Below are 23992 nucleotides of genomic sequence, written 5' to 3' on the forward strand. Positions count from 1 at the left end.
AAAGTTAAATAAAATAATAATTAAAAAAAAAGTAAATGTGTTACAGAACTTTAGATACATGGAGACTTAAAAAAGTAATCCTGGCTAAGTACATAGGAATTCAATACATTTCATCCCAACCAGATAGAGGGTGTTTCTCAATCTAGAAAAGGTCTTTCAAAGCTAACGCATAAAGGGAACCAGCCGTTAGTGTAATGGCTATGTCGCTGGACTCCCATGTAGTCGACCGTGGTTCACGTCCTGGACCCGGTGGCTTAAAACTCACGCCAGGCGCATGTGCCTGCGTGCCCAAGATCCCGAGAGGAGAATGGAGAAGAAGGGATTGCGGCATGACCACCCCCCGGGGGGTGATTTCTCACTTTCTGTCTCTATGTCTCTCTCTCTCTGGCTGGCAAGCGCACGCGCCCTATAGAGAAAAACCTCTCTCAAAAAAACCCAAAAAACAAAAAACTAACACATAAATAACGAGGTATACAGGCTACCTTTAAATCTGGCACAGCTAATTAGTCTAACAGGTGTTTGCTTCTATATGTAGTTGTATACTACGATGTAGAAAATACAAAATTGTGAGTATTAACAGTAGGTACAAATGTACTAGCTTAAAGTATAAAGATAGTTTAGGGGTGAGCTTACTCTTTAAATACCTTAAATAGAAGCAACACAGAAAAATGATTAGGATTTCTTTAAAATAATAACAACTAACACTTATTAAACAGCTATTGAATACATTCTAGGCACCATACTATGTGCTTTACATAAATTACTTGGACCTTCCATGTCAAAATGTATACACTATAAAATTTGAATTAGTACTTCAAAATGGCAAATTCTTAGACTTATCAGGAAAAAAATCAAAATCCACAAAGTAAATAGTCACAGATTCATGAAATCATGCAAGCTATCCTAAAACTTCAGAATTAGGGAAAAAACTAATCTTCAGTCAAATGTTAAAAAAAAGGGGGGGGGAATTAGATTATTATTATAGCTGCATCCTAAATGCCTTTCAGGAATCTAGGTTCTGCCTCTCATGCCTCTGTGCTTTTGCTTGTGTTGCTTTATCCACAAGAACCTACCTTCATTATTATTTGTTCTTTATAAAGAATTATTTTACTTAACTTCATTTATTTATTCATTTATTTTAATTTGTCCAGGGAGGGACAGAGAGAGAGAGAGAGAGAGAGAGAGTGAGCAAGCGAGCCACCAGGTCTGGGACTCAAAATTGTGGTTGGCCATGTGGGAGTCCAGCACCCCCAACCACCATGCCACCTGCTGGCCCCACTATCCATTCTTTTAGAACTAGCTTGGGTGTCAAGTAGTCTTCTACAATAACCCTATCTCCTTAAAATGACTTATTCTTTTCTCTGTGTTAAATAATACCTGGAACAAAACTCCATTATGGAACCTTGCAGAGTATATTATATGATACCTATTTACATGTCTACCTCTCAAACTACACTGGATATCCTTAAGGCAGGGAATATATCTAGTTTCTTTCATTAGCTATACAAATTGGTCTGGTGTTTGGCACAGATGGTGATACATGAAACTTGAATGAATATATTATATATTTTCAAGGTTTCTCCCTAGTCCTTTTTCTTTTAACTTGAGATACAATTCACTCTTCATAGGGTATGCAAGTTAGTGGTTTTTGGTATATACACAAAGTTGTCCCACTATCACTACTATCTAATTCTGAAACATTTTTAACACCCTCAGGAGAAACCTGGATCCATTAGCATTCACTCCACATTCCTCACACCAGCTTCAGTCTCTAGCAAACGCTAAATGATTTTGTCTCCACATGCTTACCTATTCTGGACATTTCCCATACATAAAATAATTTAATATGTGGCCTCTTGTATCTGGCTTCTTTCACTACAAAATGTTTCCAAGGCTCATCTATATTATAGCATGTAATACTAATTCATTCCTTTATGGCTGAATAATACCCCATTGTATGGCTATAAAACGGTTTTCTCTTATGTTGCAAAAACACTTTAAAAGCTTATTTTCTAAATATACAACATAAGGTCCCCATAATCTGGTACCAACCTACCTATCTCATCTTAGTAATATTTATAAACTATACAATGTCTTCTGATAAATCTTTCCTAAAATCTCTCTCAGGGAGGATAAGAATCTTTTAGTAAACATTTCCCCTATCACATGCTGATAGCAGAAGCAGAGAATATTGTTGTTTACTTATCCATCACTTAATTAGATGAACTCTCGAGCAACTTACTGTGTGCCTAGCAATGCTTTTTTTCTAGTAGGCATACAATAAACACTAACAGACTATGGGCAACAGAATCTGAATGTGCTTTAAATCAGGTATCAAATAAACCCCAAGAGAATATTGAAGTGTGAGATTTTAGAGTTGAGAATAACTTTTTAAGTCATCTGAAAGTTTTAAAACTTTATTGTTATGGCACCATAACCATTTGTCAGATGAAATCTACGCTCACATCCAAGAACAGCAATAATGATAGTAATACTAATAATAAAGCTGGTATTTGCCAAGTGCTTACTACCTGGATACACACTGTCAAAGGATACTGTAGTGGTAATTATTTAATCCTACAACCAATATATAAAGTAGGTAGCAATATAATTCTAATTTTATGAGTGAGTAAACTGAAAAAGACAGATCAAGTAACAGGCCTATAATCAAACAGGAAAGAATGAGCCAGAATTTGAGCCCAGAGAGTTAGCTCCAAACACCTTCCTCTTTAACTATTATACCTTATTATACAATACAAAAAATTCTAAGTGCTTTGATTGAAACAGGGCTAGAGGTTCAGTATTTCATTTGCTTAGGATGCTACTTAGTTCCTTTATGGCACCTCTATGGAATCAATCCTAAAGTTCAAGAAAATAAGGCATAAAAAAAACCCTCAATTCTAATCTCTTCAGTGTGCAATTAAAGAAAATGAAATTCAAGGACTGAATGATTTTCTAAGTTCACAGAGTTAGTTAGAAAGTCAGACCTCAATTTTCTGGGTATTCAGTGATTTTTCTTATTTTTTTTTTTAAAAAATCTTAAGAGAGAGAGTACTGCTATAGGGCACATAAACTCACTGGAGAGACAGAAAGAGACAGAGACAGAAAGTGAGAAATAACCCTCCGAGGAGGGATGGCCATGCTGCAATCCCCTTCCTTCAATCTCCTCTTGGGATTTTGGGTATGCACACACACACACACCTGGTCTAAGTTTTAAGCCACCAGATCCAGGACTCAAACCGCAATCAACTGAGTGGGAGTCCAGTGATTTAACCAACTCGTCACCTGCTGGTACGATTCAATGCTATTTCTACTATATGAAACATCCTGCATGATAATTCTGATTAACTGCTGTTTAGCAGAAAAAAATAAAAATACTCAAGAATTTCTAAAAAGATTTTAAAAACTTGTATTAGTCATTTTAACCTAATACCTACTTTTCAGTTACAGACTCTGCAGAGGGCCCAGCAGCATTCTGACCGTTAGTGCCAACCTTCCCCACTTTCTTCACGGTCTCCAAAGCTCTTAATGTACTATCAGTACTACGTGAGATTAGCTGGGAAACACTGTTTTCTGTATTTGAAATTCCATTTGTACTTGGAACAATTTTCCCCGTTGCTTCAGTACTTCCTATGACAGAAATGACATTTCCGGCTGTGGTTGTGACAGTGTTGTTTACACCAACTTTATTTAGAAGAGGAAACGTTCTTACAGTTGCATTGATCTTTTTGTTCCTTAATCGATACCTGTTTCCAAAACAATAAACATACTGGTAAATATTTCACTAAATCTTACTCTGAAGGAAAAAAAAATGTAATGGGAAAAGATTAAAAAAGAAGAGAACAGCTTTGAAAAAAGTTTCTTCAGCTAAATATCAAATATAGTCTATGTCAATATTCTACTGTTGACAGATGCCACCTGGAAATATATATGCCATTCATATATGAATATAACACACGTCTACATCTAAGCACGTAATTAGTATTGCAAGTGAGGTACACATGTAAAATACATTCTCAAAGAAGTCTTTTCAGAGAATGGGAAGAGACAGTCTGAAAATTTTGTATATATGGAATATAAATTATGCTATTAAAAATGACAGGAAATGGCACCAAATTTAGTTGGGGACACAGAATAAAAAGAAAAGGTATATAATAATTGAATAAATTCTCTGTTGTTACTAAATTGTTAAAGCATCACTGTTTTTGTGCTTTTGCTATCACACACCTGTGTGCACTGGAAAGAGACAGAGACAGGGAAAGTGAGAAATCAATCCCCAGCGGGGTAGGCACACCACAATCCCTTCTCCTCCAGTTTCCTCTCAGGATTTTAGGCAGGCATGCACATGCACCTTGCATGATTTTCTTTTTCTTTCTTTTATTAAAGAATTTTTAAATTTAATTTTATTTATTTTATTATTACTTTTTAGTTGACCAGAGACAGAGAGAGAAAGTGAAAAAGCAAGCTGCCTGGTCTTGGACTCAAACTGTGGTCTAACGTGAGGGAGTAGCTAGCACATTAACCACCATGCCACCTGCTATCCCCATGTAAGCGAAATGTATCTGGGGACCAGCAATAGTGGCACAGTGGTTAATACAATGCTCTATGATGCTGGACTCACAAGAAGGTCCTGGCTTCACGTCTTGTGGCCCTCTGTACGCACAGGGCATATGTATAGCCTATGATCCAGGTTGCCTGAGGCGAGAGGTGAACTGTGGTATGCACATACGTTTGAGATGCTTGTCTTTCTCATGGAAGAAATAAATAAGAAAACTTAAAAAGTATTTGAATTAAAGACTGTTGTGATACTAATCTTCGCATTTTATTTACGGTGATCTGATATAATACTCTAATATATGAAGCAATTTGACTTTGGATTCCATTTAAAAATATTTTTGGGGGACCAGCAGATAGCATAATGATTACGTTGTTGGACTCCAACGTAGTTGGCTGAGGTTTGAGTCTTGGACACAGGGTGTATGTGTATGTGTGCGCACTCAAAATCTCAAAAGAAGAATGGAGGAGAAGGGATTGAAACATGGCTATGCACTGGTGGCGGGGGGGTTGGTTCTCTCTGTCTCTCTGGTGAACACACCCACCATAAAGTTAAAATCTCTCTTAAAAAAAAATGTGTTTAAGACCTGTTCCATGGCCTTGTGGTTAAGGCAGCCAGATTCCACATAAATAATACCACAAAGTTACAGTCCTAGATCCGGACGCTTAAGAAACATGTTAGGTATATGCACATGCACGCCCCAAATCCCAACAGGATGAAGGAATAGAGAAGGGATTACAGCATGATCATTCCCTGTGGGGAAGATGCTTTCTCCTTTCCCTATCTCTCTGACAAATGCATGTGCCTTTCATAAGAGGAGGATTGAAAAATGAAGCCATTTATAGGTGCTGAATGAATAAAAGGGAAGCTGCTGGGAAGGCACTGCTCATCATTAACACTAAATATATTTCATTACCATGTGTTTATATATAACAATAATATCAGAATAACCTAGACATATATAATTATGACTCCAAATACATGTAGTCTTCTTTATGATAATGTAACTTAATTTTTTAAAAGAATTATTTAATTTTTTTTTTTTTAAAGTCATGGATCAGCCAAGTTGCATGCATGACCAAAATCCCAAGAGCAGAATGAAGAAAAAGGGACTGTGGTGTGGCGATCTCCCCATGAGCATGCTTTCTTAACTTTCTCTTGCTCTCTACAGCAAAAATTTGAAAAATATATAAAAACAAATCAAGTATTTAGGGCAATATAATTTTTGCTATACAAGTAGAAAGAAAAAAAATCTTTTTCTCTCTCACATACACTTTGTATAATCCCCATTTGTTCGGCAGCAATATAATGTGAAGCTGGCTGAAAACGAGAAACGTAACTATAGAGTGTTTGCTCCATAACACATTTAGTTTAAACATCAGATGTTAGCTAAGTACAGGAAACATAAAGATGAATAACCCAAGGGACAAGTGAAATGCAGTGAAAATATACACATGTAAATAAACAATTGCAATGCAGTAATTTTACAACTACCAGTTATGATTACTATGTACAGAGTGCTATGGCAGCATAGTGAAGAAAGCAATGTTAGTTAACATTGCCTGGGGAAGTAAGAGAAGTCTACAAAGGGAAGATGATATCTGAGTATAATCAAAAAGGGCTTTCCAGACAGAGAAGAAAGAAAAAATATTTAGATACAGAATGAACAACACGTGCAAGAGAAAAGAAGAGTGAAAATGTATAAAAGACTCAACAGTGATTAACTAGGTACACCTTATAAACAAGAATGCAAAAAGAGTACAGTTAAAAAGATTAGGACTAGATGCTATTATTTGCTGAGAAACCAATTAAAAATTTAAAGCAGGGGACCAATAGGTGACATAGTGGTTAAGGCACTGGACACTCCCACATGACTGACCACAGTTCAAGTCCCAGACCTGCTGGCTTGCTTTCTCACTTCCCTTCTTCTCTTTCAGTGTGTTTCTCCCTGGTCAAATTAAAATAAATGAATGAATAAATACAATTAAATTTTTTAAAAAAATTTGTTTTTTTTGGAGAGGTTTTTGCCACAGGACACGTGCACTCGCCAGAGAGACAGCAAGAGACAGAGAAACAGAAAGCGAGAAATCACCCCCCAGGGGGGATGGCCACGCTGCAATCCCTTCTCCTTTATTCTCCTCTTGGGATCTTGGGCACGCACGCACACATGCCCGGCGTGAGTTTAAGCCACCGGGCCCGGGACTCGAACCATGGTCGGCTACATGGGAGTCCAACAATATAGCCATTACACTAACTGCTGGTCCCAATAAAAAAATTCTTAAAAAAAAAGTTAAAGCAGAAGATGGGCATAGTTAGACAAGTATTTTATAAAGAAAATCTTGGTAGAAATGGAAAATAGGTTGACACACAGGATAAAAAGCCATGGAAACAGTCTTTTAAAAGACATAAAAAAGTGAATTAATATGTAAAATACATTTTATTTTTTTTTAGGTTTTATCATAGGGCACATGTGTTCACCAGAGAGAAACAGACAGAGGAAAAGTGAGAAATCACACCCCACCCACTCCCCCAGGGGAATGGCCACACAGCAATACCTTCTCCTCCATTTTTCTCTCAGGATTTTGGACATGTGCGCTCACTCACCCGGCGTGATTTTCAGGTCACTGAGTCCAGGATTCAAATCCTCGTCAGACATGCTATAATCTAGCACCTTAACCACTACGCCACCTGCTGGCCCCACTATGTGCAATACTAAAAATGATGCCTGGGGCAAAAATGTGACCAACTGATTTGACTATTATTGTTATTTATTACTACTATTGTCATAAGTTCTGGCAGGAAACAATAACATTCTGAATAAGATAACTGGACTAACTGGACATGGAGAATGGGGAGCTAGCTTGAAGATATTAGTGGTAAAATGGATTTTCAAATGGAGTACCAGCTACTGGTGCAATGGCAATGAAACTACACAATCTCTCTTCTTTTTTTTTTAAAGTTTAATTGCTCCCAAAGCAAGGTCCTCTGAAAGCTCTATTTTGGCTAAAAGGTTATATTTCAGTTATCCAAAAATTGAATATATCTTCTACAGTCTTAAAAATTATCTCGATGTGAAATTCTCTATATAGAGCTAGTCAGACTGAGTATAAAGAACATCTTTTTTACCCCTTAGGACTCCTGCAGCCTCTTTAGGCTCTTCACATTAAAAAAAAGAGACAGAAGAAAAGCATATTGCTGCTCTTCTTTTACTGCATGAACACACATCTTCTATAATATTGCTGCTGCTATAATGCTTATTATGTGCAGAATGCAGTGCTAGCCACTGCAGAAAGATAGATCTAGTCCATGGAACTTACACTTGGGTAAACTAAAATTCAATAAACAGATAATGGGTCAGGCTAGCCTTTGGGTCAAACTTGCTTCCTTTTGTAAATAAAGTTTAGTCATGCTCATTTTATGCATTGTCTATGGCTCCTTTTTTGTTATAATGGCAGAGTTGAGTAGTTATAACAGATTATATGGCTCACAAGCCAAAAATATCATGTGAATTTCAAAGAAGTTTGTCAACCTCTAAAGCAGACCATAATGAATTATAATTGTGGTAAGGGTAACAAAGAGGAATTTGGTTGCTATGAAGTTTGTGGGGGAGTGGGGGAGTTTCTTGAAAAAGTGAAGGAAGAATTAGGAAAAGGAAAAGCCCCAAAGAAAAATCTAGATGGAACAGCACTATGTGAAGAAGGAGCACAGTACATTACAGAAGCTGAAAAAGGTCAGTGTAGCTTGAGTATAGAGCATTATTAGGGAGTGTGGTAAGATAAGAAAGGTAGGCATAGGTAGGTTAGGTGACGCAGGTCTTACAGGCCATAACTTAGTTTATATCCACAGAGCAATGAGAAACTATCAAAGACTTAAGTGCAGAGGAGTGATGTGAATAGATTTGTGGTTTTAAAAGATTTCTCTCCATTTTGTGGGAAATAATAGGAGACGGGGGTGGGCAAAAGTAGATTCTGTGTGTGTGTGTGTGTGTGTGTGTGTGTGTGTGTACGTGCACTTAATAACTGTCAGAGGAACCTGCAGTTAGCGTAATGGCTATGTTGCTGGACTACCACGTAGTCGACCGTGGTTTGCATCCTGGAGCCGGTGGCTTAAAACTCACGCCGGGTGCATGTCCGTGCGTGCCCAAGATTCTGAGAGGAGAATGGAAGAGAAGGGATTGCGGCGTGGCCATCCCCCCTGGGGGGTGATTTCTCCCTTTCTGTCTCTCTGTCTCTCTCTCTCTGTCTGTCTGGCAAGCACACGCGTCCAATAGCAAAAACCTCTTAAAAAAAAAAAAAAGATTGTCAGAGAGCCGATGCACTCACCAAGAGAGACATAGAGGGAAAGGAGGAAAACATTCCCTAATGGAGTGCAGTCACCCACAATCCCTTCTGGTTCCCTAACCACGAGGCAACAGGGTCGGCCCTCGGCATAAGGAGATGAAAGACTAATCAGAAAGCCACTGTGGGGACCAGAAGTTAGCATAATTTCTATGTCATTGGACTCCCATGTAGTCGACTGTAGTTCAAGTCCCGGACCTGGTGGTTTTAAACTCATGCCGTGTGTGTGTGTGCACGCGTGTCCAAGATCCTGAGAGGAGAATAAAGGAGAAGGGATTGCAGCGTGGCCATCCCCCCTGGGGGGTGATTTCTCACTTTCTGTCTCTGTCTTTCTGGCCAACACACACATCCTATAGGAAAAACCTCTCAAAAAAAAAAAAAAGAAAGCCACTGTGCTGGGGACCAGCAAGTATCATGGTGCTTAAGGTGCTGGACTCCCACATGGCCGACCATGGTTTGAGTCCTGGATCTGGTGACCTGCTTTCTCACCTCTCTCTCTCTCTCTCTCTCTCTCTCTCTCTCTCTCATGCTTTCTCTCGCTCTCTCTCTGGCCAAATTAAATTAAATAAAATTAAATAAATAAATAAATAATTAAATAAATAAATAAAAAATTAAATAAATAATTAAATAAAATTAAATAATTTTTTTTTTTTTTTAAAAAAGGAAAGTCACTATGCATCAGGCAAGGGGATAATAATTTGGACTATGAGAATGAATGAAGAAGTTGAGAAATACATAGAAAACCAAAATGGCAGAAGTTGGTAAAGATTAAGCAGAAAAGCAAAAGGGAGGACAGATAATATAGACATTTCTTATAACATGGCACATATAACTGGTTTGACAGGTACAGAGAGGGAGAGCGGAATGGAGGGTAAAGGAGGTTAAACAAGAGGAGAAAATAGGCACAAGTTGAGTTTAAAGAATCTAAAAACAAAACAGTGGACCAGCAAGTGGTGTGGTGGTTAAGGTACTGGACCCCACATGGCAATTACGCAGTTCAAGTCCCAGACCAGGCGGTTTGAAAAACACACCAGCAGCGTGTATGCATGCCCAAGAATCCCAAGAACAGAATGGAAGAGAAGCAACTGCAATGTGGCCATCCCACCAGGGAGTGATTTCTTACTTTCCTTCTCTTTCCAGTGATTACAAGTGCCCTATAGCAATAACAACAACAAAAAGAGTGATATCCAATAAGAGTTGATATTGGGTTGTCAGAAAACTCATGACACATTTTGCAAAGAAAACCATAGAAAAATTAGGTCATGACTTCTCCAAAAACCCAATAAATAGGCCAGTGGTTTGGTGAAAAGACAGAGATCAATTTTCTGATGAAGTATCAATGTTGAAAGTTCAGTATACAAAATGACACAACAAAAATTATTTAGTATGTATTAAAGCTTAAATCAGTTTATTTTTATATCTATATCGACATAAAAAAAGGGGTTTAAGCTTTAAAAAAAATGACTTTTTTTTCTTCTTTGACAGATTTTTGCTATAGGGCCTATGCACTTGCTGGATAGTTAGAGAGGGACAGAGAGACAGAAAGAGAGAAGTCACCTAGACACCTCCCCAGGAGTGGTGGTGGTAGCCATGCTGTAATCCCCTCTCCTCCACTATCCACTCAGGATCCTGGCCACACACATACATATGACTACCGTGAGTCCCAAGTTGTCAGGTCCAGAACTTGAATCATGATCAACGACATGGGCGTCAAGCAACACAACCACTAAACCATCTGTGGGTCCTTCTTTTTTTTTTTATTTAATTTTATTTATACTTTTAAAAATAATTATTTATTTAATTTTATCATTATTTCTTTAAAAATTATGTATTTATTTAATTCCATTTGTTATTATTAATTTTTCACTTGACCAGAGACAGAGAAAAGAGAAAGAAAGAAAGCCGCCAGGTCTGGGACTTGAACCATGGTTGTCCATGTGGGAATCCAGCACCCTTAACCACCACACCACTGCCAGTCCCTACTTATTATTATTCAATTTGACCAGAGACAGTCAGAGAGGTAGAGAGAGCACAAACAAGCAAGGTGCCAGAACTGGGTCTCAAACTATGGCCAGCCATGTGGGAGTCTGGTACCATACCACTATGCCACTTGCCAGACCATTATTATTATTTTTTAATTTGACCAGAAAGATGCAGAGAGAGAGGGAAGGTGAGAAAGCAAGACACCAGGTCCGAGACTCGATTTGTAGTTTTAAAAGATTTCTCTCCATTTTGCAGGAAATAATGGGAGACAGGGGTGGGCAACAGTAGTTGTGTGTGTGCTTAATAATTGTCAGAGAGCACATGCACTCACCCAGACAGACAGACAGAGAGGGAAAGGCGGAAAACATTCCCTAATGGAGTGCAGTCACCTACAATCCCTCTTTCTCTATCTCTCCATGCTGCTGGGATCCTAGCCCTACACACAAGCATACACACACACACACACACACACACACACACACACACATATCCCACATGACCCTGAAGCTGCCTGGACCAAGACTTGAAACACGGTCAGCATGTGGAATCTGATTCTCCTAATGGACAGCGCCTCAACCAGAACGCCACCAGCTGGCCCCTATAATGTATTTTTTCTGTTTTTCAATGAAAAAACACGTCATGACTATTCCCATGACTCAATACAACAAAACACAGGGATATTTTCATTCTTCACAGGTAGTAGTAAAAAACATGCATTTCACCATAAAATGCTCTCAAAATATAATCCTTGGGGAACCAGCAGTTAACCTAATGGCTATGTCGCTGGACTCCCATGTAGTCGACCCCGGTTTGCATCCCGGACCCGGTGGTTTGAAACTCACGCTGGGTGCGTGTGTGTGCGTGCCCAAGATCCCGAGAGGAGAATGGAGGAGAAGGGACTGCGGCGTGATGCTTTCTGTCTCTATTTCTCTGTCTGTCTGTCTGGCGTGCACACACGCCCTTATATCAAAAACCCCCCCAAAAAAAAAAAAAAAAAAATATATATATATAACCCTTGAATGAGATTCTAATCACTTATTATGTTAATCTTGCACCCAGATTAATCTTCTTATGGTATGAAAAGGAAAGGTTACTTTGCCATTTAAAAGAACATTATGGGACCAGCATTTAGTGTAATGGCCATGTAGTTGACCGTGGTTCAAGTCCCAGACCTTGTGGCTTAAACTCACGCTGGGCGCGTGTGCATGCATGCCCAGGATCCCAAAAGGAGAATGGAGGAGAAGGGATTGTGGCATGGCCATCCCCCCCTGGGTGATGATTTCTCGCTTTCTATCTCTTTCTGACAAGCGCACACACCCTATAACAAAAACCTCTCAAAAAAAGAAAAAAGAAAAAAAGAACACTATAGGGGCTGGCAGAACACTATAGGGGCTGGCAGGTGGCATGGTGCTTAAGGTGCTGGACTCCCACATAGCTGATGTGGTTTGAGTCTCAGACCTGGCAGCTTGTTTTCTCACATTTCTTTTCTCTCTTTGTCTCTCTCTGGTCAAACTGAAAAATAATAAATAAATAAATTAATTAATTAATTAAGAAGTTCTTAAAAAAAGAACTTGATTTAAAAAAAAGAATGCTATAATGTGAACTTACTTGTTTTAAAACTCATCACCAATTCTAGAACTGTCTGTGACACTTCCCATTATGGTTAGAAATTAAAACCATATGAAAGAGGATTACCAAAACTTACTTTTCAAGCTCTTCTTGAGAATGGGCAAATGTACAATTCGTTCCCCGTGGACACCCTCCTTGCTGTCGGAGATCTCGGCACATACTAGTTTTGTATTTGCTGTTTGGCTGAGGCTACAAAAAAGAAAATATTCAATGGGCATACGATTGAATATTCTACTTATTAATACGTTAGACTTCAAAACCTTCTGATTACACCATTCATTCTTTTTCAAATTTAGACAAGTAATTTTTGTGGTAAAATGATCACCATTCTATTGATTCCTATTGTGAGCTCTGTGGCATAACCCTAAATTGGCAATTAAGTCACTTCTGGAGATTATTTGAAATTGATTTAAATGTTCTGTCCATTCATTTGTCAGGCAATACAATGCCCATAAAAAGAAAAGATTTTATCTACCTATTGCTGTTTTAAAATTCTGATACCAAAGTCAAACATTTTTATCTATATATTTTTTCAGTTTGCTATAGGGCACATGTGCTCACCAAAAACAGAGAAAGTGAGAAATCACCCGCTGAGGGGGAGGGCCACACCACAATCCTTTCTCTTCCATTCTCCTCTTGTAATTCTGGGCATACACACAGACACATATCTGGTATGATTTTCAAGGTTCTAGGACTCAAACTGTGGAGTCAGTCATGTAGGATTCCACTGCATTAACTTCTGCACCATTTTCTGGTCCCTACAATTTTTTTTTTCTTTAATTTTGCTATAGGGTATGTGCACTTGCCAGAGAGAGATGGAGGGAAGGAAGTGAGAAAGTATCGTCCAGGTGGCCATGCCACAATCCCTTCTTCTCCATTCTCTCTGCTTGGAATTTAAAATTTTTTTTCAGAGAAATTTTTGCTATAGCATGCATGCTCTAATAGGAAAGTCAGAGAGACAGAAAGCAAGAAATCTCCCCTCAGGGGATAGCCACACCACACTTCCATCTCCTCTATTCTCCTTGGGATTTTAGGCACACATGTACACACCCTGGCATGTTTTAAGCCACCCATGGTCAGCCATGTGGGAGTCCAGTAACATAACCATTATGCCACTTGCTGGTCCCTCCACTTGGAATTTTGAGCACACATGCCCCTGTTTAGCTGGTATGCTTTTTCTGTGTTTTTTTTTAAAAATTATTTATGTAATTAAATTATTACTATTATTATTTTAATTTGCTGTACAGCACATGTGCTTATCAAGACAGAGTGAGGAAAGCAAAAAAGCAAGCCACCAGGTCAGGGACTTGAATTGCGGTTGGCAAGTCTACATCCAGTTCCTTAACTAACATGGCACTCAATGGCTCCACCCATTGTGTTTTTAAGTCATCAGGTCCAGGACTCAAACGGCACAGCCAGCCATGTGGAATCCAGCTAACTTCCAAATCAAGTCATTTTTTTTTAATTTAAAGAGAGATTTTTTGCTATAGGGCACGTACACTTGCTGGTGAGACAGAGAAAAAAAGAGACAAAGTGAGAAATCACCGCTCGGGAGAATGGCCATGCCGCCATCCCCTTCCCATTCTCCTCTTGGGAGTTTTTGCACATGTACACAGAAGTGCCTGGCATGAGTTTTAAGTCACCAGGTCTGGGACTAGAACTGCTGTCAACTTTGTGGGAGTCCAGTGATGTAACTGTTACGCCCATCTGCTGGTCCCAAAATCAAGTCATTTTAAAAAGCACTAGTAAAAGTCATGAACTTTGTTCACTTAAATTTTTTCCTATGAAAGATAGAATCCAATTTCAGCTGAAACTGAAAAATTACCAATTCATTTGTCAACTTGAGAGTACAATTCTCTTTCTTACCATTAAGCTGCTTATGTGGCTGGCAGGTGGCATGGTGGTTAAGGGCACTGGAGCCCCATATGGCCAACCATGGTTCGAGTCCTGGACCTGGTGGCTTGCTTTCTTGCTTTCTCTCTTGCTCTCACTCTGTCCATCTCTGGTCAAATTAAAATAAACATATAAATAAATAAAGTTAAATAAAATAATTCTTTAAAAAATACCATAATTTGAATCCGAGATATTATTCTTATCTTTATGACCCTGACAGAATTTATCTTTAGGTTAATATTTGAATAGAGTAAGAGGAGTGTGGAAAGATCGCAGACTTTGGAGGTTTAATCCCAGCTCCATCACTTACTGACAACATAACCTTACACACATTATATAATCTCTTTAAATTCAGCTTAGAAATAGCAATTACCCTACAGGTGCCTAGGAGGATTAAAATAATACATATAAAATACTGAACACAAGGACTGGCCCTAAGTAACTTAATAAACGAAGATTATCAAAGAAAAGAGTTTATCTTGGCCAGGGACAGTGGCACAGCAGTTAACACCATAATCCTGAGGCCACAAGGAAAGGTCCTGGGTTTGCGTCTCAAAGTCTCCTTATGCAAGCACAGATATGTGTCCATGTTCTAGTCTGGCTGAGGCCTAGGATAGGATCACAGTGTGAAGACCTTGTTGGGGATGCCTTTCTCTCTCTCAGTCTCCCTCTATCATGGAAGAAGTAAGTAAAAACACACTTAAAACAAAAATTAAAAAGAATTACAACTTGGGCCAGCCAGTGGTGTAGTGGTTAAGGTGGATGGATTCCATATGGCCAACTGTGCAGTTTGAATCCTAGATCCAGTGGCTCTAAAACACACCAGGCATGAGAACAGCAGATGGTGCAGTGGTTATGCTGCTGAACTCTCACATGGCCAACTACAGTTCAAGTCCCAGAACTGGTGGCTTGAAACAAGCTGGGTACATGTGTGTGCATGCCCAGTATCCAGGGAAGAAAATGAAAAAGGAATTATGAAATCACCTGTGAGGGGTGATTTCTCACTTTCCCTCTCACTTGTGTCTGTCTCCCCCGCATGCACCCTAAAGCAAAAACAAAAAAGAAAAAAAAAAAAAAAAAAGAAAACCCCGCCTGCCATATGTGTTGCATGTCTAAAATCTCAAGAGGAAAAATGGAGTCAGGATCACGGTGTGGCCATCCCCCCAGGGGGTGATTTCTCACTTTCTTTCTCACTTTCCTTCTCTTTCTCTCTCTCTGGTGAGTGAATGTGCCCTATAGCAAAAACTAAAAGAAAAAAAAGAAAACTATAACTTAAGTTCTTCTAAAGTACATTGAAAATATTCGGTGAATTTCTCATAGTAGAAGAGTTAAGATAAAATGTCTAAAAGGAATAAATTATCTATACTTGGTCAAAAACATTTTGCGGGACCAGCAGTTAGCGTAATGGCTATGTCGCTGGACTCCCAGGTAGTCGACCGTGGTTCGCGTCCCGGACCGGGTGGCTTAGAACTCACGCCGGGCGCATGTGCGTGCATGCCCAAGATCCCGAGAGAGAATGGAGGAGAAGGGATTGCGGCGTGGCCACCCCCCTTGGGGGGTGATTTCCTGCTTTCTGTCTCTCTGTCTGGCAAGCGCATGCGCCCTATAGCAAAAACCTCTCAAAAAAAACAAAAAACAAAAACAAAAAAAAACATTTTGCAATATCTTGGGTCCTTATCTAAGATAAGGTTTAAGTTAAGGATCCAAGATAAGGATGCAAGTTCACTCTTACAGTAGGGAATACTTACCAAGTTTACTAAACACTGAGTTTTTCTGAAAAGAACAGAGACAATTAAAAACTTATGAGACAGGGCCAGCAGGTAGTATGGTGGTTAAAGTGCTGGACTCCCACAAGGCCAACCATAACTCGAGTCCCAGAGCCGGTGGCTTGCTTTCTCACTTTCCTTCCCTGTGTCTCTCTCTGGTCAAAATAAAATAATAATAATAAATAAAATAAATAATTCTTAAAAAAAAATCCTTATGAGACAAGATAGTCACCTAAAGAGCCCATTAACTAAACTTGGTAAGATGTTCAAGATCAAACTGTGTTAGAGGGAACCAGCAGTTAGCGTAATGGCTATGTCGCTGGACTCCCACGTAGTCGACCGCAGTTCGCGTCCCGGACTCGGTGACTTAAAACTCACGCCGGGCGTGTATGTGTGCGTGCCCAAGATCCCGAGAGGAGAATGGAGAAGGGATTGCGGCATGACCATCCCCCCTGTGGGGGTGATTTCTTGCTTTCTGTCTCTATGTCTCTGTTTGGCGAGTGCATGTGCCCTATAGTGAAAATTTCTCCAAAAAAAAAAAAGATCAAACTGTGTTGATAACAGCAGTCAGAAGTACAATAAATTTACTTACCTGAGGTGTCTCATGGCCTTTTCTACTGTAATTTTGTATGAAGTCCACGAGGCCATGAACCACTGTTTTAACGGCTACCATTGCATTTTCTAGCTGCTCCCAAGTTGGTGAAACAGCATCTAAAATAAGTCACCAAGGAGGTGGATGAGGTTGGGGGAAGAATTTGTTAGGAGTAATTCTCTTGTGCTATTTATTTCAAAGACAGAAAAAGTATATAAGCAACTGAAATGTTTTACCACAAACCTGGATTAGGGTCTATGTTTGCAAGAAGCTCTAAATGAGGCCTCAGTCTATTTAAGTTAGCTGGGTCACCTGTTCGTTGCAAGACAATTGTCAGTTCCTGGACACTCTTTGCAAATGATTCTGGAGACTGCAGCTAACAGAAAAGAGAATGTTTTTTTCTCTAGTTAGTATGACACATCTACATTCAAATTATTTCAGTCAACAGACTTATTAACATGCTTTCAAGTGTCTTCAGATTCCATAGTAGGAGGATCAATGATGAATTAAGTTTTCACCTCAGAATCTGCCCTATGAAATTCATCATCAGACACTTAGAAAACTTAATTTTAAGTTGTGTTAGCTCTCTGATGTCAAAATGTGAACTTGTGATTTTGTAGGACTAATTACTTTTATTCTATTAATAATATTCTGTGTTTGCTTCTCGGTTATATCCCTAGGGGATTTATTTTTAAAGTAAAAAAAAATGATAAAAAGCAATAAATAAATAAATAAATAAATAAATAAATAAATAAAGGTAATTTATTAAGAGTCTGATACTTAAAAACAAGAAAGAGTCTCCAACGTCTTTAGCCCTTTTTAGAATATTTTAATACTCTTCTTTAGCCCTTTTAGAATATTTTAATACTCTTCAATGCAACAACAAAGGTGTAAAATCAGTAACTCTAATTTCACAAACCTTATCAATGATAGACTGCATGTGTGATTTGTGAGCCAAGTCACCATATAAAAGTGAGGACCATTGCTCAGGTGAAATACGGAGCCCTGCTTCCATAGCAATATGAACTATCTGGGCATCATGTTCTCTGCGTAATGCCTCGTAACTCCGAAATTCCTCCTTCAGCTGCATCAGAGAGGAGTCTTCATCCCTTTTGGTAACCTAAAAAAAAATAGAAAAAAAGAACAAAAAAAACTCATCAGAATTAATCTGCTCTCTTCACCCTCAATCAATTCATTTATTCTGGGGGAAGGTAGAGAAACACCTACTATGTAGCAGATACTGCAAAAAGAAGGTACAAAGATAAGATAATGCTTTTATCACAACACCTCTGTGGAACAAAACAGAACTTACATAATTAAATACACAGTCCTTGATTTCAATGAGTTCAGCAGCTGGTAGAGAAGGCAGACTTATAAACAGAGAATTACAACAAAAGTGCTATTATAAGACTCTATGGCAACAAAGAGAAAAGGCAATCAAATCTGACTGAAAGGAAAAAGATTTTAAAACAAGATTCTCTCAACTGAAAGCAACGTAAACTGAGTCTCAAAGAATGAAAGGGAGTTCCCCTGACAAAGAAGGGTAAGGAATAAAAAAAATTTTTTAAGATATTTTTGCAGGACCAGCGGGTGGCGTGGTGGTTAAGGCACTGGACACTCCCACATGGCAGACCAAGGTTCGAGTCCTGGACCTGGTGGCTTGCTTTCTCACTTCCTCTCTCTCTCACTCTCACCCTGTCTTTCTCTGGTCAAATTAAAAAAATCAACGAATGAATAAATAAAAAATAGTTATTTTTTTAAAAACAAACAAACAAACAAACATGTAGTTGTCCTTTAAAAAAAAAAGTATTTTTGTATAGGGTACATGCACTTGTCAAAGAGACAGAAAGCAAGAAATCACCCCTTGGAGAGATGGCCACAGCACAATCCCTTCTCCTCCATTCTCCTCTTGGGATTTGGTGTAGGCACGCATAAGTGCTCTGTGTAAATTTCAAGCTGCAGGGTCTGGGACTTGAATAGCACTAAACCACATGGGAGCCAAACACCCCAACCACTATTTACCTGCTGGCCCCAGGAATAAAATTCTAAAAAGTATAGCAAGTGAGGAAATAGAAACATTAAAGAGCAGAGCAAATAAAAGTTATACATTCAAATATATGGGTTAGAGGGGACAGCAGGTAATGAATTGGTTTGAGTCCAAGATCTGACAACTTGCTTTTTCATATTCTCTTTTTCTCTCTGATGAGGATATGTGCCCTGTAGCAAATTTTAAAAAAAGAATAATAATGATAAATAAATTTAAATAAGTAATTAAAATATATATATATATACTAGAGAAAAATCGGGCAGCCTTACAAAAAAATGTAAATAATTAGAGTACTGTCCTAAAGGGAATGTGAAGACACTGAGGCCTTTCACACAAAGAAGTGATGTGATCAATTTATGCTTTTAAAAACATCATTTTGGGGGACCAGCAGTTAACGTAATGGCTATGTCACTAGACTCCCATGTAGTCAACCGAGGTTCACGTCCCAGACTTGATGACTTAAAACTCACGCCAGGCGCGTGTATGTGCGTGCCCAAGATCCAGAAAGGAGAATGGAGAAGGAATTGCGGCATGGCCATCCCCCCTGGGGGGTGATTTTCGCTTTCTGTCTCTCTGTCTCTGTCTGGCAAGTGCATGTGCCCTACAGCAAAAACCTCTCCAAAAAAACCCCATCATTTTGGTAGCAGCAGAGGATAAACAAGAAATTCAGAAAACAATTAAGCATATATTAATTAAGAAATTTTCGGGACCAGCAGTTGGCATAACGGCTGTGTCACTGACTCCCATGTAGTCTACCATGGTTCAAGTCCTGGACCCGGTAGCTTGAACTCACACTGGGCACGTATGCGTTCGTGTCCAAGATCCCAGGAGAAGAATGGAGGAGAAGGGACTGTGGCGTGGTCATCCCCCCTGGGGGGTGGTGATTTCTCGCTTTCTGTCTCTCTGTCTCTCTGCCTTTCTGGCAAGTGCACACGCCCTATAGCAATAACCTCTCAAAAAAAAAAAAAAAAAAAACTTTCTGCTACCACAGAAGATATTATAGGATATTTACAAAGCTCTATAATTTCCAGGTGGTTTTAAAAACAAAACAATACACACACATATATAATTTTCTGTTTATATATATACATATATATATTTTTTTTTTTTCCCCAAAAGTTACGATGCTGGCCCCATAGCCTAGTTATTAAGGGAAATGGATACCACGTGGCGACCAGAGTTCAAATTCTGGGCTGAACAACTTGAAAAACAGGCCAGGCAGGGACCAGCAGTTGGCCTAATGGTTATGTTGCTGGACTCTCATGTAGTCGACTGTGGTTCGGGTCCCAGACCCAGTGGCTTAAACTAACACCGGTCACATGTGCATGTGTGTCCAGGATTCCAGAAGGAGAAGAGAGGAAAAGGGATTGTGGCATGGCCATCACCCCCACCGGGGAGTGATTTCTTGCTTTTTGTCTCTGTCTTTCTGGCAAGAGCACATGCCCTATAGCAAAAACCTCTCCAGTAAAACGAACAAAAATAAACAGGTCAGGCCCATATGTATGTGTGCCCAATTCACTATGAGATAAGACATGGAGAAGGGAGGGCAGCATGACTTTGCCCCACTGATGGATGACACCCCTACCACACAGAGAGAGAATATGCACTGACAATTTAAAAAAAATAAAGATTAAGAGTTTCATATGTCCTAGTGAACTCTGACCCAAACATACAAGTATATGGTTAGACACTTTCCAGAATACATGATATACTTATTCCTAAACCACTAAAACTTGCTGATGACTAATGATAACTAAAATGTGAGTAGGACTGAGAACATGTGAGATCAGTCCAGACTCTGAGACTAAGACTGGACAAATTATTCTAACTATTCAAAATTTAAGGACAGCTAGCAGAGTGGTAGATAATGCACAGGATCTCACAGGGCCAACTGTGCAGTTTGAGTCCTGGACTTGGTAGCTTGAAAAGCATACAGGGAGTGTGTGTGTGCATGCCCAAAATCCCAAAAGGAGAATGGAGAAGGGACTGTGGTGTGGCTAACCTCTCTGGGACCAGTTTTTTTTTTTTTTTTTTTTTGAGAGGTTATTGCTATATAATTTTTCACTTTCCTTCTGTCTATATCTTTCTTGTGAGCGCAAGCACCCTGTAACAAAAAATATTCCCAGACTACCTTGGTGGTTTTTACTGCTGTTGTTAGAATATCATACAACAGTAATATGCCCCCAAGAACATGACAATGAAAAAATAAAGTGACCATCTGAGAGTTAATAGGTCACAATTAAATCTTTTTGGGAATCTGTAAATACATACAGCAGAATTTGGGATGCTCAAAATGTTAATGACACAATCTTAGGTATAATTTTAAGAAGGACTAGGGACCAGTGGATGGTGCAATGGTTACGTCAGTGGACTCCCACATAGTCAGCCGAGGTTCGAGTCCCAGACCCAGCAGGTTGGAACTCCACTGGGTGCGTGTGCATGTGTGCTCAGGATCCCAGGAGGAGATTAAAGGAGAAGGGATCATGACATGGCCATCTCCCGGGGGGGGGTTCACACATTCTGTCTCTCTGTGTTTCTGGCAAGTGCATGGACCCTGTAGCAAAAATTGCTCTCAACAACAACCAAAAAAAAAGAATGAAAGAAAGAAAGAAAGAATAAAGTAGGAGTGTTACTTAAAAGTCACAAAACCATATATAAAACTGTAATCTACTTAAAGGAATATTGAGGAAACATAAGAAGAAATTATTCACTTAAAAAAAATTTTTTTTTGAGAGGTTTTTGCAATAGGGCGCGTGCACTTGCCAGAGAGACAGAAAGTGAGAAATCACTCCGCAGGGGGGATGGCCACACCGCAATCCCTTCTCCTCCATTTTCCTCTCAGGATTTTGAACGCATACACAAGCACATGGCTTGAGTTTTAAGCCATCAGGTCCAGGACTCAAACTGAGGTCCACTACATGGGAATCCAGCGACATAGCCGTGATGCCAACTGCTGGTCCCCCATAGAAATGTTAAAACAACAATGAACAACAACAACAACAACAAAACTAAGAACCAGAGGATGGTAGCAGCACTCATGAAAGCACAACGTGTGGCACAAAATAATGACAGGCATCATAACCATCTATCTAGCTGTATGGTGAAGGACACACAGGTAATTAATACGGCCAGATCCTATTAAAATGCTGAAAACAGGGGCCAGGAGGTAGCATAATAGTTAAAGTACTAGACTCCTACATGGCTGACTGCAGTTCAAGTCCTGATAGCTTGCTAGGAAATCATGCTGGGAGCATGTGTACATGCTCACAATACCAGGAAGAGAATGGAGAAGAAGGGATTATGGCATGACCATTCACCTGAGAGATAATTTCTCACTTTTCCTCTTACTGTTTCTCTTTCAAGTATAGGCATTCTATGGATAAAATCTTAAAAAAAAAAAAAAAAAAAAAAAAAAAACTGGGACCAGCAGTTAGAGTAATGGCTGTTCAGTTAGAGTAATGGCTATATCACTGGACTCCCATGTAGTCGACCACGGTTCAAGTCCTGGACACGGTGGCTTAAAACCCACGCCGGGTGCGTGTGCACCCAAGATCCTGAGAGGAGAAAGTAGGAGAAGGGATTGCGGCGTGGCCATCCCCCCAGGGGGTGATATCTTGCTTTGTCTCTCTGTCTCTGTCTTTCTGGCGAGTGCACGCGCCCTATAGCAAAAATCTCTCCAAAAAAAAAAATAGGCTAACAATATGCATTAAAATCATTTCTAAAGCTTTGAAAAATAATGTCAGATCTACAGAATCAGATTCCATGGATCCAAAGACCATAAAATGAAAAACCATGTATATATGAATGCCCATGTCCCACTTCATATATACTCAGTCAGGGGTAAAAAGGTTGGGAAGAGAGCCTAGAAATATACACTTAAAAATAATATTTGTTTTAATTGCCAGAGATTATATGCATTCAACAGAGAGAGGGAGAAAGCATCCCACACCAGTGGAGCATATTCTCACATCAATCACTTCATTTCTCCAACCCTACAGGATTTGGAGTAAGCATGTACACATGCCCATTAAGGTGTTTTTTTGTTTGTTTTTAAAATTTTTTATATAAGGTACAGGCACTGGGGAATATGAGGGAGGCAGGAGAGAGAGAAAGTAAGAAAGCATCCCCCATGGGGGATTATCCACACCACAATAAATTATCCACCATTCTCTTCCTGAGATTTTGGTCATATACACACAAAAATTCAGTGATTTTCAAGCTACTGGGTCTAAGACTCAAACTATGCAGGCCGTGTGGGATTCAGCACATTAATCTCTATACCTACTGGTCTAACTATCATGTTTTACAAGCCAACAGGGCCAGGATTCAAACTTCAGCTAGATATATGTGATCTAATTCCCTTAACCAGTAGTCTACAGGGCCAGTCAAAAATGCTCCAGAGGGAGCAAGCCTGTAGCTTGGATTCCACATGGGCAACTGTGCAGTTCAAGTACTAGATCCAGTGGCTTGAGAAACACACCAGGTACGTACGTACATGCCCCAAAATTTCAAAAGGAGGAATAGTTGAAGTGATTATGATGTGACCATGCCCTAAGGGGAATTCTTTATCTCTCATTTTCTCTAGGGAGAGTGCATTTTCCCTCTGGCAAAAAAAAATAAGCAGGGACCAGCAGGTGGCATAATGGTTACATCACTGTACTCCTGCATAGTTGAAAGCAGTTTGGATCCAGTGACCTAAAACTCACACCAGGCGTGTGTGTATGCGTGCCCAAAATCTCAAGAGGAGAATGGAGAGGGGACTGTAGCATGGTTATCCCGTCCTTCCGGGCAAGTGTATGCACTCTACAGCAAAAACTCTAAAAACAAACAAACAAACAAAAACGGCTCCTGGGGCCAGCAGGTAGTGTGGTGGTTAAGGGCAATGGACTCCTGCATGGCTGACCATGGTTCAAGTCCCAGACCTGATGGCTTGTTTGCTCTCTCCTTCCCTTTCCCTCTCTGGTCAAACTTAATAAATAAATAAATAAAATTAAGTTAAATGAAATAATAATAATAATAATAAAATTTCCACAAGTGATTCTGAATTCAGAGCATTTGAAAATTGTTATTTTATATTGTAAATTAGTAAAACTCAGAGCCAGCAGGTGGCGTGGTAGTTAAAGATGCTGGACTTCCACATGGCCAAATGCAGTCTGAGTCCTGAACCTGGTGGCTTGGTTTCTCTTTTTC

At 39.4% G+C, this 23992-nt stretch overlaps 1 protein-coding gene and 1 non-coding gene across 5 annotated transcripts in view; both read right to left on the minus strand.

The window, feature by feature from the left end:
• LOC102482159 (roquin-2) overlaps positions 1–23992 on the minus strand; it is a 66361-nt gene that overhangs the window by 15319 nt on the left and 27050 nt on the right. For 3 of the 4 annotated variants that reach the window (XM_014591468.2, XM_006158206.3, XM_006158207.3), the window contains exons 6-10: positions 17675–17875; positions 16999–17131; positions 16756–16874; positions 12581–12693; positions 3438–3746 (exon numbers count right to left, since the gene is read on the minus strand). In XM_014591468.2, the coding sequence (XP_014446954.1) occupies positions 3438–3746; positions 12581–12693; positions 16756–16874; positions 16999–17131; positions 17675–17875 (875 nt within the window). The remainder of the gene's footprint in view (positions 1–3437; positions 3747–12580; positions 12694–16755; positions 16875–16998; positions 17132–17674; positions 17876–23992) is intronic. The other variant, XM_014591469.2, reaches the window with a different exon arrangement.
• Positions 17214–17324, minus strand: LOC114009627 (small nucleolar RNA SNORD90). Its single transcript, XR_003551011.1, has one exon. It is a non-coding gene; the product is annotated as a small nucleolar RNA SNORD90 (small nucleolar RNA).

This window comes from Tupaia chinensis, unplaced genomic scaffold, assembly GCF_000334495.1.
Source record: "Tupaia chinensis unplaced genomic scaffold, TupChi_1.0 Scaffold000575_1, whole genome shotgun sequence".
Taxonomy (NCBI): domain Eukaryota; kingdom Metazoa; phylum Chordata; class Mammalia; order Scandentia; family Tupaiidae; genus Tupaia; species Tupaia belangeri.